Below are 15,756 nucleotides of genomic sequence, written 5' to 3' on the forward strand. Positions count from 1 at the left end.
ATAACGCCTTCTTGAATGGTGCTTTGGCAGAGACGGTGTATATGCGGCAACCTCCAGGCTACGAGGACAAGTCTCAGCCGGATCATGTCTGTTTGCTTCAACGCTCCTTATATGGGCTGAAACAGGCGCCTCGGGCATGGTTCACTCGTTTGCATGATTTTCTGGTTTCTGTTGGGTTTGTTCCCTCTAAGACAGATGTCTCACTGTTTGTTTACTCCTCCGGTTCTGTGCAGTTATATCTGCTGGTCTACGTTGATGATATTCTGGCTATGGGGACTGACTCGGGACGTGTCTCGGGTCTTGTTGCAAAGATGGCGTTGGAGTTCAAGGTTCGTGATATGGGGGCTCTGTCATTCTTTCTTGGTATTCAGACGATTCCCATTTCTGATGGCATGCTTCTCTCTCAGCAGCGCTATATGACAGATATTCTTAAGCGTTCCGGTATGGTTGACTGTAAGTCTGTGTCAACTCCTGTCTCTTTAGTTCGAGAATCTGATGACTCTTCTGTTCCTTATGCTGACCCGACGCAGTACCGCAACCTCGCAGGTGCTCTCCAATACCTCACAGTGACTCGCCCGGATCTTTCTTTTGCGGTGAACAAGCTCTGCCAGCATATGCATGCCCCGACTACGGTGCACTGGGGTATGTTAAAGCGTGTTTTGAGGTATATTAAAGGCACGCTACACTTTGGGCTTCGGGTTACTCAGTCTGTTTCTATTGATTTGCATGCGTTCTCGGATTCGGATTGGGCTGGTAGTCTGGAGGACCGAATGTCTACTAGTGGCTTTGCTGTCTTTCTTGGTGGTAATATAGTCTTGTGGTCATGCCGGAAGCAGCGGACTGTTGCTCGCTCTTCTACTGAAGCCGAGTACAAAACTCTTGCTGATGTCTCTACGGAGGTTACCTGGTTGGTGTCTCTACTTCGCGAGATTGGTCAATTCTCGGTTGTGGTGTGACAACATATGTGCTACTTACTTATGTGCCAATCCCGTGTTTCATGCACGCACTAAGCACGTCGAAATTGATTACCATTTCGTTCGGGATAAAGTGTCCAAGAAAGAGCTACAGGTGCATTTTATATCAACGAAGGACCAGATTGCAGACATCTTCACCAAGCCTCTCTCGAGTATGCGTTTTGCTTCTCTTCGGGACAAGCTTAATGTCGTTGCTAACTCATCTTGCGCTTGAGGGGGAGTGTTAGGAATATATTATTTGTATTCTATTAGGACTCTAGTTTATGTTATTTATTATGTGTCTTGCACTGTTTGTAATTCAGTTGAACATTTACCAATATTCCAAATCCTCATCATTCTTACTTCATTTTTCTTTTGAAAACAACTAATGAGGTATATTAAATCAAACCAGAAACAGAGTCAGGTGGGACATAATCCCAAAACAGAAAAGCAGCCTGAGAATAGGCTTGAGAAGCAAGAGAATGTGCCCCCAGGTTAGCAGACCTAGGGACCAAATGTAACGAACATTGATTAAAAGACGACATAATAGCCCGTGAGGCGTCAATTGAAAAAGCAATATATGAAAAAAAATCTTGGTGCGTGGACACCATGAGCGTGTGAAGATTGGCACAGTCAGTATAAAGATCCACTCGGTCAACCTCCCGGTCTCTTAGCCATGATAGAACCTCTTTGCACGCCACCGCCTCCGCCATTAATGGAGAAAAACACCCATGAGTTCGGCTGCTGAAGGCTGCAGCGTACTCGCCATCCGGTGTGTACAACAAAGACAACCCTTCTGCACAGATAATAAACAAATATGGAGATAAAGGATCTCCCTGTCTGATTCCTCAGGTTGGAATCACATGACCTGCATGATCTCCATTAATCAAAAAATTATAAGAGACCGTCGTAACACAGAGCATAATCAAATTCACCCAGGCCTCCGCAAAGTCCAGAGCTAGGAGCATCATTCGGAGAAACGGCCACTCCATCCGGTCATAGGCTTTTGCCATGTCAAGCTTGAGAGCACCCCACCCTACAGCCCCATTCTGTTTCCTGTTCAGAAAATGGCCAACCTCCGCAGCAATTAGGATATTATCTGTAATGAGTCTGTCTGAAATAAAAGCGCTCTAAGATTCAGAGATGATATTACCCAGCATGGGCTTCATCCTGTTGGCAATCATCTTTGCCATGATCTTATAAACCACATTACACAGGGCAATGGGGCGAAGATTAGACACTTCCTCTGGATTACTCTTTTTGGGAATCAACACGATATTAGTATCATTGAGACCCTCCGGGAAAGCACAACTATCCAGGCAATTAATAGCAAAAGATGAAACATCCCCTCCAACTAAATCCCAAAAATGCTGAAAAAACCCCGGATTCATTCCATCAGGGCCTGGGGCTTTGTCAGGGAACATTGAAAAAAGAGCAGCCTTTACCTCATCCGCCTCAAAAGGCCTGAGAAGAGTATCATTCTGACTCTGGGTAACACGGGGGGATATAGAAGCCGCAATGTGCTCCAAAGGGGTGGAATTAGCAGAAGTAAATATAGCATCAAAATAGCGCATCACCACAGATTTCAAATCATCATCCTCCACCCATTCACCAGACTCATTTTTTAATCGAAATAAAGAATTCTTCTTTTTACGAGCAGAAGCATACCTGTGAAAGAATTTGGTATTGGCATCAGCTCCCTTCAGCCAGTGCTGCTTAGCTCTCTATTTCCAGAAGGCATCCTCCTGGGCCTCTAGTCGACAAATCTCCGTCTCTAACCGACGGAACTCTGCGAGTGCTGTAGAGTCCCTACGGTTTCTCAAATGAAACTACTCACGACGCAACATGGCCAACTTCTCACCAAAACGATGGAAACAGTCCCCACCCCATCGTTGGAGTCTGTCACCACAACGATGAAGGCAATTAAGTAGTCCACCTCCCCGAGCCTCCTGCCAGACATCCTCAACTTGTCTCCTACACCCCTCCTCCAGTAGCCATGCCATCTCAAACTTAAAACTCCGTCGCGACCCCCTGCGTCTTCCGTGAGTATCTTTAATGCTCAGAAAGAGAGCAGAGTGATCTGATGAACGGGTTTAAAGATTCGTGACAGATGCATCTAGGAGAGAGCTGCACCAGTCATCTCCTGCGAGCACTTTATCCAGCCTCTCCTCCATCCAATCTGGAGATCCTTTTCCCCTTTCCCAAGTAAAACGGTAACCCTGCATGGGTAGTTGCATCAACTTACAATCGTCAACAGCCTCCCCAAAACCTCGAAGCAGGCCATCAGGGTGTGGATTTCCACCGCACTTCTCATGCTGAAAGAGCAAATCATTAAAATCCCCAAGGACCACCCAAGTGAGGGAGGACCTAGGAGCTAGGGACCGTAACAGACCCCACGAATCAGCCCTCCTACTGCGCTCCGGGAAACCATAAAAACCAGTCATTCGCCACGGTGCATAACCAGAAATAGTAACCTCCACATCAACATGATTCCTTGAAAAGCTCAATAACCTCGCCGTATTATTCTTTCTCCACAACAAGGCTAGACCACCACTCAGCCCCATACCGTCGACATAAAACAAACCTTCGAAATCAAGCTTCAAACGTAAACGCTCTGCATGTGCCCTCCTCACCTTAGTTTCCATGAGAAAGACAAAATCGGGCTTCTTACGGGACACTAGGTCCACAACTTCGCGAACTGTTCGTGGATTGCCCAAGCCACGACAGTTCCAACTTATGGTACTCATGATGACTGGCGGGTCTAGGAACCAGTGCCCGCCACCTGCAAGGTTTTTGAGACATCCAACATGGTCACATCCCTTCCCAATCTCCTTGTACCACCATTCGACCCTTCCCTTCTTCTCTTCGACACTGCCACCACAACAGGTTCGGCCTCAGGAACCCAAGTCGCACTAACGTCTGCCGCAACAACTTCCGGTACAGCCAGCGACGGGCTAGGTCCCTCTGCCGGTACAAGCCATCTCTCCCCAATCGGTCGTGGACTCCTCGCACCCCCAACACGCAGAGATGCATCATAATGATAAAGCTCAATCGGCATTGCCGCCTCCCTAGCCTTGAGACAAAATTTGTGAGAATGTCCCAATAAACCGCAGAAGAAGCAAAAGTTATGCAGCCTCTCATACTTGAAAGAAATCCAACAGGTAGTCTTGTCTCTCTTCATCAACCTCATGCGTCTCCGCAACGGTTTATCAACCGGAACCGCCACCCGAATACGGTAGAATGTCTTCCAAGGCGCTCCCGCAAACCGATTATCACACTTGATAAAGGTTCCAATTTGATTGCCGAGCTGTTCCAAAACAGTATCTGATGTATAACCCATGAGCAGCTCGTGTAACTGCACCCATATATCCAATGAGTCCAGGACCACGTCCGCCGGTAGAACGCCATCACAGACCTGCCTACAGACCAACGAAGCGTTTTCAAAGGACCATGGCCCTTCTTGAAGAACATGCAGCAAGTCCGACTCATGGTAAAACACAAAGAGAACAAACCGGTCTGTATCTCCGAAACCTGCACTCCCTTCGTCTCAGCCGTGACTGCTACAGCATCGTCGACTCCTACCGGCTCAAACGCCGCTTCCTCTTCCTCCAAAGCCCAGTCAGCCCACCGGGCGGTTAGCCCTGCGACACCTTCAGACGAAGCCTCCACTGCCATCGTAAACAAAATACGAACGGAAAACCGGTAATTACCGGAGGAAAATATGAAAGAAGAAAGAAAACCCTAGCAGAACCCTAGGAGAAGAAAGAACCCTAGACTAACGCTAGAGAGAAAATAATTAATCAAACTTTTGTCACTTCTTACTTCATTTTAATTCATAAAGAAGACCCAAGATTCTTTCTACTTGCTCAAGAAAAGGGGGAATGAAGGAGAAAATAAGAATGGATTTGATGAAAGAGTATGCTTGTATTTTGAGTCACTACTACAAAAATACCTTTTAATGTTGGTTATTTTGGACATACGACGTTGGTTTTTTCAAAAAAACCGACGTCGTATGTTGTTTTTATTTTAAAAAATAGAGCTACGGCGTCAGTTTTTTTAAAAAACGACGCCTTATGTTGTTTTTTTTTTTTTAAAAAGTAGAGATACAACGCCAGTTTTTTGTGGGGTTTTTACAAAAAACCGACGCTGTATCTCGTATTAATTATAATAAAAAACTAAAAAAATAGAGATACAGCGTCATTGTGTTTCTTGACAACAAGCTGTAGTATAGCATGCGAAAAAAATGTATAAGCAATTTAAAACTCATGCAAACATAAGTATAGAGTTAATACCCAAAATGGTCCTCCGACTATAGCGTAATACTTGATTTAGTCCCAAAGTATTTTTCGTACCCAATTTAATCCTCTGTCTTTTGAAATCACACCCAATGTCGTCCACCGTTACAATTGCCGTCAATGATCCGTTATTTTGAGGGCAAACTTGTCATTTTACTTGGTCAAACCCGTTTCTTCTTCTAGTATCTTCCTCTGGTCTGGTCTCTGTCGTGACCAGTTCGACCACAACTCCAAAGCCACCATTGGAGTGGAGTTCCAGACGCAGGTAGTGGAAGTCGACGGGAAAGAGGTGAAAGCGTAGGTGTGGGACACCGCCGGCCAAGAACGCTTCCAGTCCGTCACATCGGCGTACTACAGAGGCGCCGTCAGCGCCCTCATTGTCTACGACATCACCCGGAGGATAACTTTTGAGAACATCAAATGCTGGCTCGAAGATCTCAACAGTATGCCCATCCAAATCCCTCGTTTCCATCTTTCTACTTTGAATTCGTTTCTCTGTGCTTTAATTTTGGATCTGGGTAGTTTGGGAATACTTAAAGCTACTAGCTTTACTTGATCTTGAATTCTTCTTTCCTACTTGACCTAAATTGGGCTGTATTTGATTAACCTTAGTATGAACAATTCTTCAGCTAGTCTTCATTTGATTCTCTGTTCTTTACCATTATAGATTTAATTAACTCATCTTGGTTGAGAAATTCTTAGATGTGTAATTGTCTGATTAGCTGTTCAGGTATGGTTGAATTCATAACAAGAACATGTTTTTTTTTTTTTTTTTTTAATTTTGTGAGTGAGAACTTGGCAGTTGAATTGAGGGCATTTTGTATATTGATCTGAAAACATGGCAGCTGTGGATGTGTTGGAGTTAGAATCCATAATTCACTGATGATTATACCTGTTTCTGGATTCTACAGCTTGCAGTTTTGATTCTCAAATATGGCAGTTGTGGATGGTAGCCATATTTGTGAAAGATTTTGCCAGCTATATCTCAATTCTATTGTTGTGTATGTCTCATATCATATGATGATAGGTGTTGGACATAGGCTCATTGCTGAATCGCATCAATTTTCTTTACTTTCTATCATTGTTTTCGATTTTTGTTCTCGTTTATCTCAACATCTATAGTAGCTATAATTTGGTGAGCATTTTCATCTCTCTCTGCATTGGCTTTTTAATGGTAGTGCTAAACAGGGTAGTTGATGCATCCCAGATTGGCTACAGCAATCCAGTGGGGTTAAACCTATACGAATAAGCTAGCTTTTTGTGATGAATAAGTTGTCTGAAAAATGAGGAAGACTTTGATTTCTATTTTGTTTCAGTTCTTAATAGAAGTTGCTCGGTTTATTACCTTTTAACAGTTCAAAATAGCTTCGGGTGTTTGTTATTCCGTCTTTGTGCAGTCTAAAGTTTCAACCTTTCCTTCTGCGTGTTTGTGCGTTGTTGTATGGTGTTAGGGAGTTTATTAACGATTGGCAGAATGATGGTGCAGCTCATTGTGATACTACGGTGGCAAGGATGCTGGTTGGAAACAAGTGCGATTTGGAGAGCATTCGAGGCGTGAGCGTGGAAGAGGGCAAGCTCCTTGCGGAAGAGGAAGGGTTATTCTTCATAGAGACGTCCGCCCTCGACTCCAACAACGAAGGAATTGGCTAAATAATTTTAAATGACAACTTTGCCCTTGATAATAACGGTGGAAACGCTCAATTTTTAACGGTGGACGACATTGGGTACCGTTTCAAAAGACAGAGGATTAAATTGGGTACGAAAAATATTTCGGGACTAAATCAAGTATTACGCTATAGTCGGAGGACCATTTTGGGTATTAACTCAAGGTTGTTACCCTGTAATTCAGGCATTTGCTAAAGAAATAGATATCAGTATGAATCACAGGTATGCATACATATTTCCCAAAGCATGAAAATGCAGTTGTGTGTTTCTCTTTGGCCTTTTCATAGGTTTATATAATATCTATACTAACTTTTTTTTATTTCAAGTTAGTGAGAGATGATGAAATGTATTTTCTGATGCTCTAGTAAAATTCAATTATACTTCTAATTTAATTAATTTTATAAATTAACACTAATATATTGTTTTCTACGTTATATAATGTAAAGAATTGTAAGAACATGTCCTAAAATTCAATTTATGTATGTTAAGTAATGGTGAAATAAAAATTCTGCTAGATATCTATTTAGATTTTTCATGAATTTTATTTATTTTTACTCCATATAATTGTAGGGATAAAAGCATACTTGTATTACTAACTTTATAGCAGAACAAAAGTCCTTTAGTACCATTACAAAATTAGATGCCTACTATACCCTTAAATATATTTACATTTCTGACTGTAAAGCAATACCATATATCTTTTATCCATCTTGCAGAGTAATTATCTAAAAATCTCTGCAAAAATATAGTTAAAAAAGCATAAGCACTGTCCAACCTGCTAAACTTCATATTAGTGTAAAAAAAACTTATTTGAAGAGAACACAGCCTTAACCCTGTATACCAATACTCACACACTACTTTTGTTTTGCTTGTTAATAATGAATAAGAAAATTCAAGAAAAACAAAAACAAAAAATTTAACACTTGCCCTCAAATAAAATAAACAACAGAAATTACTCAAACTTAGAAATTCATCTTTGAGCATTGATGGATAATACACTAGGCATGGGCTATATGGACCAGCCCAAGAAAGCAAGTATACTTTCTACAGACTTCGTATCCACAAAGTCCCAAGAAAGTGGGGGACTGGATGATGGATAATACACTAGGCCTGGACTACATGGACCGGCCCAAGAAAGCAACTGGATCAAGAAAGCCCAAGAAGGACCATCAACTCAAAGCGACAGAAGAGTTCGATAAGGATTAAACTTAACACTGTGATATTAGCAAGATTAGGGCCTATTAGTTAGAATGTAACAGGGACTCCCAATATGGGGCGATCCAGGACTCCTATTCCTTGTAGGGCTCTAGGCCCAAAATATATATAAATAGACCATCCACACATGGAGAGAGGACAAGCAATTCTGAGCAATACAATACCTATATTCTCTTGCTATATTTTCCTACATATTTCCTATATTCTCGCTATCATAACAGGTAGTGTTGGATTGCCTTTGACTACCCAAAAGTCATAAAACCAACATTGGCGCCGTCTGTGGGGATCGATACGGAAAAACTTCGTACTTTCCTCTGAACTTGAGAAAATCTGATACTGAAAAGCTCTGTACTTTCCTCCGAACTCGAGAAACATGGTGACTACACAACAGGAGAAGGAACCAGGCCTGCCAGCAGGAAATTCGCAGGAAAATCCCACCACACACGAGCTACCCAACCAAGAGGACCCTCACAAAGGGGAGAGAATCGGTCCGGGGGGGGGGGGCATTCTCTGGGCGACGAAGTCCCTCAGACCCAGCCGGACGAATTCCCCCCCAACATAATGGAGGTCGCGGTGCAACTGTGCGCATTCCTGAAATCAGGTCGGACGATCGGGGAAAAACCACCGGAAGATGAGCCAGGAAGAAAGAGGCCCCCGCCGGACGAGAAGGCGTAGGCGAAAACTATGATCCAACCTCGAGTCAGGATCGGGAGCATCGAGATGTAGAAATAAGTAACCTCGCCAGGGAACTAAAAGACCTCCGGAAAAAGATGGAGGGAGGAAGGGATTAGCCGATGGCACGTTCCCTCCTATCCGCCAATCCGTTCACTTTAGAGATACAGGAATATTGCGCCCCTAAAAACTTTCAATGCCCGGTAATGCCCATATACGATGGAACAGAGGATCCCAGTGACCACCTGATTGACTTCCAAGCAAAAATGATGATATTAGGAGCAGAAGACCCAATGTACTGTAGGGTATTCTTTTCGACACTGAAGGGGGCAGCACAGCGATGGTTTTTATCACTACCACCTCGGAGTATTGATTGTTTCGAAACCCTGGGCGAGCAATTCCTGACATACTTTGCGGGGAACATAAAGACTAAAAGGCACTTCACAGCCTTAACCGCCGTACAACAAGGGGAGACGGAGACCCTAAAGGAATTCCTCGGAAGGTGGAAGAAAGAAATACAAACAGTGGAAGGTCTGGATGATCGGACAGCCATAACATTATTTATGGAGACCTTAAAAGCTGGCGATCTGTTTGCAAGTCTCCGAACTGATATCCCAGAGACATACGCTCAGGCCATACAAAGAGCAAACAGATACGCCGAAACAGAGGAGGCCTTACGACAAAAACAGAGGCAGCGAGAGAAACGCCCGTTGGAGGAAACGAGAACGCGTCCAGTGGATCGATTGTCGAAACGAAGGGATAGGATCAATCCTAGCCACCTGCCGGTAGCCCACAGACCCCGGGTTATCCCTACCCTGGGGGCAAGGGCTGTACATGAGATACACCCGCCTCGGGTAAGGGAGGATCCCCCACCACAAAACCCCGCGACAATAGTCAACCACATACTGGCAAGACAGGGGAAGTACTGCAGATTCCACGAATCCCCAACCCATAGCACGGAGGAGTGCACAACCTTGCAGAAAGAACTAGAGGGATTGATAGAAAAGAGAATAGCCCTCAAACGAAACATGGGACGACCGCCCCAAGGAGGCCGACAGCCTCGAGGGCCGAACCAGTGGCAAAGACAAACGGAGAGACCCAGGCAGGAGAGAAGGCCCGGGGGACGGGAAGCCGAAGCGCAACCCGAGACTCCTAGGATGGCATGGGAGCCCCAAGAGGAGCAAGATGATCGTAGCAGGAAACACCACAAACTCGTAATCCACATGATTTGCGGGGGACCAATCGATGGGGACAGCGCTCGGGAAAGGAAACGCTGGGCCAGACAATTATACATAGGGGCAGTACATCATAAAGCACCGCCCAAAAAGGGCCGGAGAGACCCCATTATCTTCTCAGACGACGACTTACCTGAGGGGCCAACCCCGCACAGGGACACCATCCTGATTGCAATGGACGTCAACGGGGCCACAGTTCGATGGGTATTCGTAGATACGGGCAGCATCGTCAATGTCATGTATCTCGGAACCTTCACCAAGCTAGGACTAACCAAGGAGAACCTGCACCAAGTGAGAACACCTCTTGCGGGATTCACAGGAGATAGCATAGAGCCGGAAGGATGCATCACCCTGCCTATAGAGATCGGAGAGTACTCTAGGGTGCGAGCTATGAACATGGAATTTGTGGTGGTGGACTTGAAATCAACACACAACGTGATATTGGGAAGACCAGGTTTGGAGGACCTAGGAGCCGTAGTATCGCTCGAGCACTTATGTCTGAAATTCCGAACCCTAGAAGGAGTGGGGATCGCTAGATGTGATCGCCAAGCAGCATGATCCTGTTACCTCCTCACATGTCGCCAGATAGGAAGCCGAGATCTACAAGTGCAAACCATCACAGAAAGAACCACAAAGGAAGAAGCCAGGGACAGGCCAGAACCCACCGCGAAATTAGAAGAAGTAGCCTTAGAAAGCTCGAAGCCCGATCAAAGGGTCCGGATAGGAAAGGGGTTAACGGAAGAAACCAGATCTGATATCTTACGGACATTACAAGAGTATAGGATCTTGTTCACATGGGGGCCGGAAGATATGCCCGGGATAGATCGCTCAGTTATTACCCACTGCCTATCAGTAGACCCAGCCGTCCGGCCAATAGTACAACGAAAAAGGCACCTGGCAGCAAATCAGAGGGAGTTTGTGAAAAAAGAAGTAGCAACCCTATTAGAAATTGGACACCTCAAGGAGGTGGTATACCCGGCTTGGTTGGAAAATGTCGTATTGGTGCCAAAACCACCTGCATGGAGGATGTGTGTGGATTACACCGACCTCAACAAGGCATGCCCCAAAGACCTCTTTCCCTTACCCAGGATAGACCAGTTAGTAGATTAAACGGCTGGATGTGCGCTACTTAGTTTCATAGACGCTTTCAGAGACTACCATCAGATATTTATGGATGATAAGGATGAAGAGAAAACGGCCTTCCTCATCCTAGACGGGGCTTACTGCTACAAAGTGATGCCGTTCCGCTTAAAAAATGCAAGGGCCACGTTCACTCGAATGGTAGCTAAGGTGTTTCATAGCCTACTCGGGAAAACCATGGAAGCTTACGTGGATGATTTATTGGTAAAAAGCAAGGAAGAGACCGAGCACGCAATGGATTTAAGAGCCTGCTTCGAACTCATGAAGAAATACAACCTCCGATTAAATCCCAAGAAATGCGCCTTCGGGGTCCGAGGAGGTAAATTCTTGGGTTACATGGTAACTCAAAGGGGAATAGAGCCCAACCCCGAGAAGGTAAGGGCCATTCTAGACATGCAACCACCCACCAGTGTGCTGGAGATACAAAAGCTAACGGGACGCTTAGCAGCCTTAAGCCGATTCTTGTCTAGATCAGCGGAGCGATCCTTACCTTTCTTCGAAGTAATTAAAAGAAGAGAAGGATTCGAATGGACTCAAGAATGCCAAAACTCCTTTGAAGAATTAAAGACATATTTGCTATCCCCCCCTTTGCTGGCCAAACCTCAAGAGGGAGAAACCCTATACCTTTACATGGCAGTCAGCGAGTGAGCCCTGAGCTCTATCCTAGTACGAGAAGAGGGAACTCAACACCCGGTCTACTACGTGAGCAAGCTCCTGAGAGGAGCAAAAACTCGATACACGCCATTAGAAAAGATGGCATACGCCCTAGTTACCACTACGCGGAAGTTGGTCCCATACTTCCAAGCCCACCCAATAGAAGTACTCACCGACCAACCGCTCGCGGGGATACTGAGAAACCCGATGTCCTCGAGGCGAATGATGAAATGGGCCATAGAATTAACACAATACGGAATCGAGTACAGGCCCCGACCTTCCATCAAGGCACAAGCACTAGCAGACTTCATAGTAGAATGCACGGCGCAGGACCGGAGAAGAAAAACAAATAACGACGCCCCAGATGAGTGGTGGGAACTAAATGCAGACGGGGCAGCTAGCGCCAAGCACTGCGGAGGGGGAATAATGTTAACCACGCCAGAAGGGTTCAAGGTGTATTACTCCCTGGAATACCAATTCAAGGTGTCCAACAACGAGGCGGAGTATGAGGCAGTAATCGGGGGCATAAGACTGGCAGTCGCGCTAGGAGCGCGCAACCTGCGCATCAAGACAGACTCGCGGCTAGTGGTAGGGCAAATCAAAGGCACATTTGAAACTAGAGGGGAAAATTTAAAGATGTACAAAGCTGTTACAGAAGGCTTATTGGAAAAATTAAAGGCGCATGAAATACAACACGTGCCCCGAACAAAGAATATAGAAGCAGATTTAATGTCCAAAATATCCCTGGGAGGAGTCCCAAGGCACTTGTCACAGGTTTGCAGAAAGGGGATCATCTACGCATCTAGTACGGAATCCCTCCTAGTAGCCTCCATCACCTCAACAGGCGTGCCTCCCTTACCCAAATGGATGGAGGAATTAACAAACTACATCACCAAAGGAGAACTTCCGCTAGACCCACGCAGGCGGCCAAAATCAAACGAAGAGCTTCAGCTTACCGGCTGGAAGGTAGCCAATTGTATAAAAAGTCTTTCGGTGGCCCGCTACTGAAATGCTTACAACCCAGCGAAGCCGAACAAGTAATAGAAGAGGCCCACAAAGGCATATGCGCTGCCCACCAAGGAGCCAATACCTTAGCCAGGAAATTACTGATCCAAGGCTATTACTAGCCCAACATGGTCCACGATTGCATTCAAAAGGTCCTGAATTGCCAAACCTATCAGAAGTTTGCAGAAAAGCAAGGTAGGCCAGCAACCTTCTACACCCCCGTCACCACGGCGATACCATTCGCTAAATGGGGAGTAGACCTTTTGGGACCACTACCACAAGCCCCAGGACGCCACAAGTACTGCATAGTCGCCATAGACTATTTCACTAAGTGGATGGAGGTTGAGCCACTGGTAACAATCATAGAATACCAATGTCGCCGATTTCTATGGAAAAAGATAATTTGCCGTTTTGGCATCCCTGAACACCTCGTTACAGATAACGGGCGTCAATTCGATAGCAAGGATTTCTCAGAATTTTGCAAGAATTATGGCATTCAGCACACTAAAGTATCGGTGGCATATCCCCAAGCAAATGGGCAGGTAGAAAATGCCAACAGAACCATCATGGATGGATTAAAGAAGCGAATAGAAGAGGAAGGAGGTGCATGGGTCGACCAGCTAGACTACATCCTTTGGGCCTACCGAACTACTCCCCGTCGAGCAACAGGAGAAACCCCGTTCAGCCTCACATACAGTTTCGAGGCTAAAGTCCCTATAGAAGTCCTGAGCCCCACGGACAGGACATTGCATTACGAAGATCAAGCGAACGAGCAGATGATGCAGCTGGAAAAGAACTTCCTCGAAGAACGAAGAGATGTGGCCCAGTGCCGAATGGCGGAATACCAACGGGCAGTAAAAAGGTACTATGACCCTCGAGTAAAGCCTAAGTACTTTGACTTAGGCGACTTGGTACTCAGGGATAGGCAAGCATCACAGCCAAACCAAGGAGGAAAGGTTGCCAAAAACTGGGAAGGTCCATACAGGATTGCAGCAATTGTAAGACCCGGCACCTACAAATTGGAAACAATGGAAGGCAAGGCAATAGATCGCATATAGAACTTGGGCCGGCTCAAGAAATTCTACCAATAAGAAAGCCAGTCAAACCGGAAAATATGATGTACTTTATGACTTTAGCTACACTCGGAATATATACTAACAAACTTCGTTCGTCTCAAGACAAAATACCAGCTGCGTCAAGTATCATTGTTAGACCATCGGGCTCATCCACCACCGAGTGGAAAACATATACCCATTAGCCAGTGGCAGACTCGTATTCCCACCACCGCGTGGAAGAAACGCATACTCACTAGGCAATGGAAGACATATACCCACCACTGAGTGGCAAATATATACCCATTAGCCAGTGGCAGACTCGTATTCCCACCACCGCGTGGAAGAAACACATACTCACTAGGCAATGGAAGACATATACCCACCACCAAGTGGAAAATATATACCCATTAGCCAGTGGCAGACTCGTATTCCCACCACCGCGTGGAAGAAACGCATACTCACTAGGCAATGGAAGACATATACCCACCACCGAGTGGAAAATATATACCCATTAGCCAGTGGCAGACTCGTATTCCCACCACCGCATGGAAGAAACGCATACTCACTAGGCAATGGAAGACATATACCTGGAAGAAACGCATACTCACTAGGCAATGGAAGACATATACCCACCACAAACGCATACTCACTAGGCAATGGAAGACATATACCCACCACCGAGTGGAAAATATATACCCATTAGCCAGTGGCAGACTCGTATTAGTGGAAAATATATACCCATTAGCCAGTGGCAGACTCGTATTCCCACCACCGCGTGGAAGAAACGCATACTCACTAGGCAATGGACCACCACCGCGTGGAAGAAACGCATACTCACTAGGCAATGGAAGACATATACCCACCACCGAGTGGAAAATATATACCCATTAGCCAGTGGCAGACTTGTATTCCCACCACCGAGTGGAAGAAACACATACTCACTAGGCAATGGAAGACATATACCCACCACTGAGTGGAATACATATACCCACCACCGAGTGGAAGACATATACCCACCACCGAGTGGAAATCATATACCCATTAGCCAGTGGCAGACTCGTATTCCCACCACCGTGTGGAAGAAACGCATACTCACTAGGCAATGGAAGACATATACCCACCACCGAGTGGAAAATATATACCCATTAGCCAGTGGCAGACTCGTATTCCCACCACCGTGTGGAAGAAACGCATACTCACTAGGCAATGGAAGACATATACCCACCACCGAGTGGAAGACATATACCCACCACCGAGTGGAAGACATATACCCACCATGACATAAAACTCTTAAAGCAAGGAGTAAACAATGAATAAGTTTTCATGAACAAATAAACTCTTAAAACCAACATCGTAGTTTTCATAAACCAGAACGAGTAGGAATACATAAAAGTCCATCAGTACTACAAAAGAAAGACATCGATACCATAACAGTCGCTAAGCAAGACATAAAAAAGACCAACTAAACACCAGGAGCCTAGCTGCTGACGTCCCCGCGTACATCCTAAGGACCGGCACCATCTACATTGTCCAAAGGACAAAGAGAAACCTCGGCATTCGAAAGATCAGCTAAAACCTAGAGATTGGCAGCAGAGTTGAGGTACGCAGAATCAAAAGGAATCTCGCGTCGTCCACCCGAATCAGATGGAAAAGCAAAGCCCGAAGGATGCGCCCCTGAGGCAACACTTGAGCCTAGGACCGGAGCGCCAGGGCCCTCATTTGGATGACGATCAGCCCAAGAATAAAGAGGAGGCGGAAGCCCCAGATCAGTCGGCATGAACGGAGGATTGGAAGACTGCAAGGTAGCATAGATCTCTTGCTGCATATGCCGAGACCCCTCATAATAATCCTCCAATGACATCTCGGC

The 15,756-nt window shown here is 45.6% G+C and overlaps 2 protein-coding genes and 1 pseudogene across 2 annotated transcripts; 2 read left to right on the top strand and 1 right to left on the bottom strand.

Annotated features, from left to right (window-relative positions):
• Positions 1-3,714: 3,714 nt before the first annotated feature.
• Positions 3,715-4,628, bottom strand: LOC115995828. The gene is made up of 2 exons (XM_031234980.1): positions 4,485-4,628; positions 3,715-4,368 (listed from the first exon to the last, which is right to left on the bottom strand). The coding sequence occupies exons 1-2, from the start codon at positions 4,626-4,628 to the stop codon at positions 3,715-3,717; spliced, it is 798 nt and encodes a 265-aa protein (XP_031090840.1).
• A 224-nt stretch (positions 4,629-4,852) lies between these two features.
• Positions 4,853-6,898, top strand: LOC115995829 (annotated as a pseudogene).
• A 2,024-nt stretch (positions 6,899-8,922) lies between these two features.
• Positions 8,923-11,145, top strand: LOC115995830. The gene is made up of 2 exons (XM_031234981.1): positions 8,923-10,509; positions 10,621-11,145. Exons 1-2 carry the CDS (start codon positions 8,923-8,925, stop codon positions 11,143-11,145), a joined length of 2,112 nt encoding a protein of 703 aa, XP_031090841.1.
• The last annotated feature ends 4,611 nt before the right edge of the window (positions 11,146-15,756 follow it).

Source organism: Ipomoea triloba, chromosome 11 (assembly GCF_003576645.1).
Source record: "Ipomoea triloba cultivar NCNSP0323 chromosome 11, ASM357664v1".
NCBI classification, from domain to species: domain Eukaryota; kingdom Viridiplantae; phylum Streptophyta; class Magnoliopsida; order Solanales; family Convolvulaceae; genus Ipomoea; species Ipomoea triloba.

Excerpts from the sequence above, each read along its gene's own strand:
- LOC115995830 (XM_031234981.1), top strand. The coding sequence starts at position 8,923 with ATGGCACGTTCCCTCCTATCCGCCAATCCGTTCACTTTAGAGATACAG. Across the intron at positions 10,510-10,620 it reads GTTTGGAGGACCTAGGAGCC|ATAGGAAGCCGAGATCTACA; the intron begins GTAGTATCGCTC and ends ACATGTCGCCAG.
- LOC115995828 (XM_031234980.1), bottom strand. The coding sequence starts at position 4,628 with ATGGCAGTGGAGGCTTCGTCTGAAGGTGTCGCAGGGCTAACCGCCCGG. Across the intron at positions 4,369-4,484 it reads CTGAGACGAAGGGAGTGCAG|GTCTGTGATGGCGTTCTACC; the intron begins GTTTCGGAGATA and ends GTCTGTAGGCAG.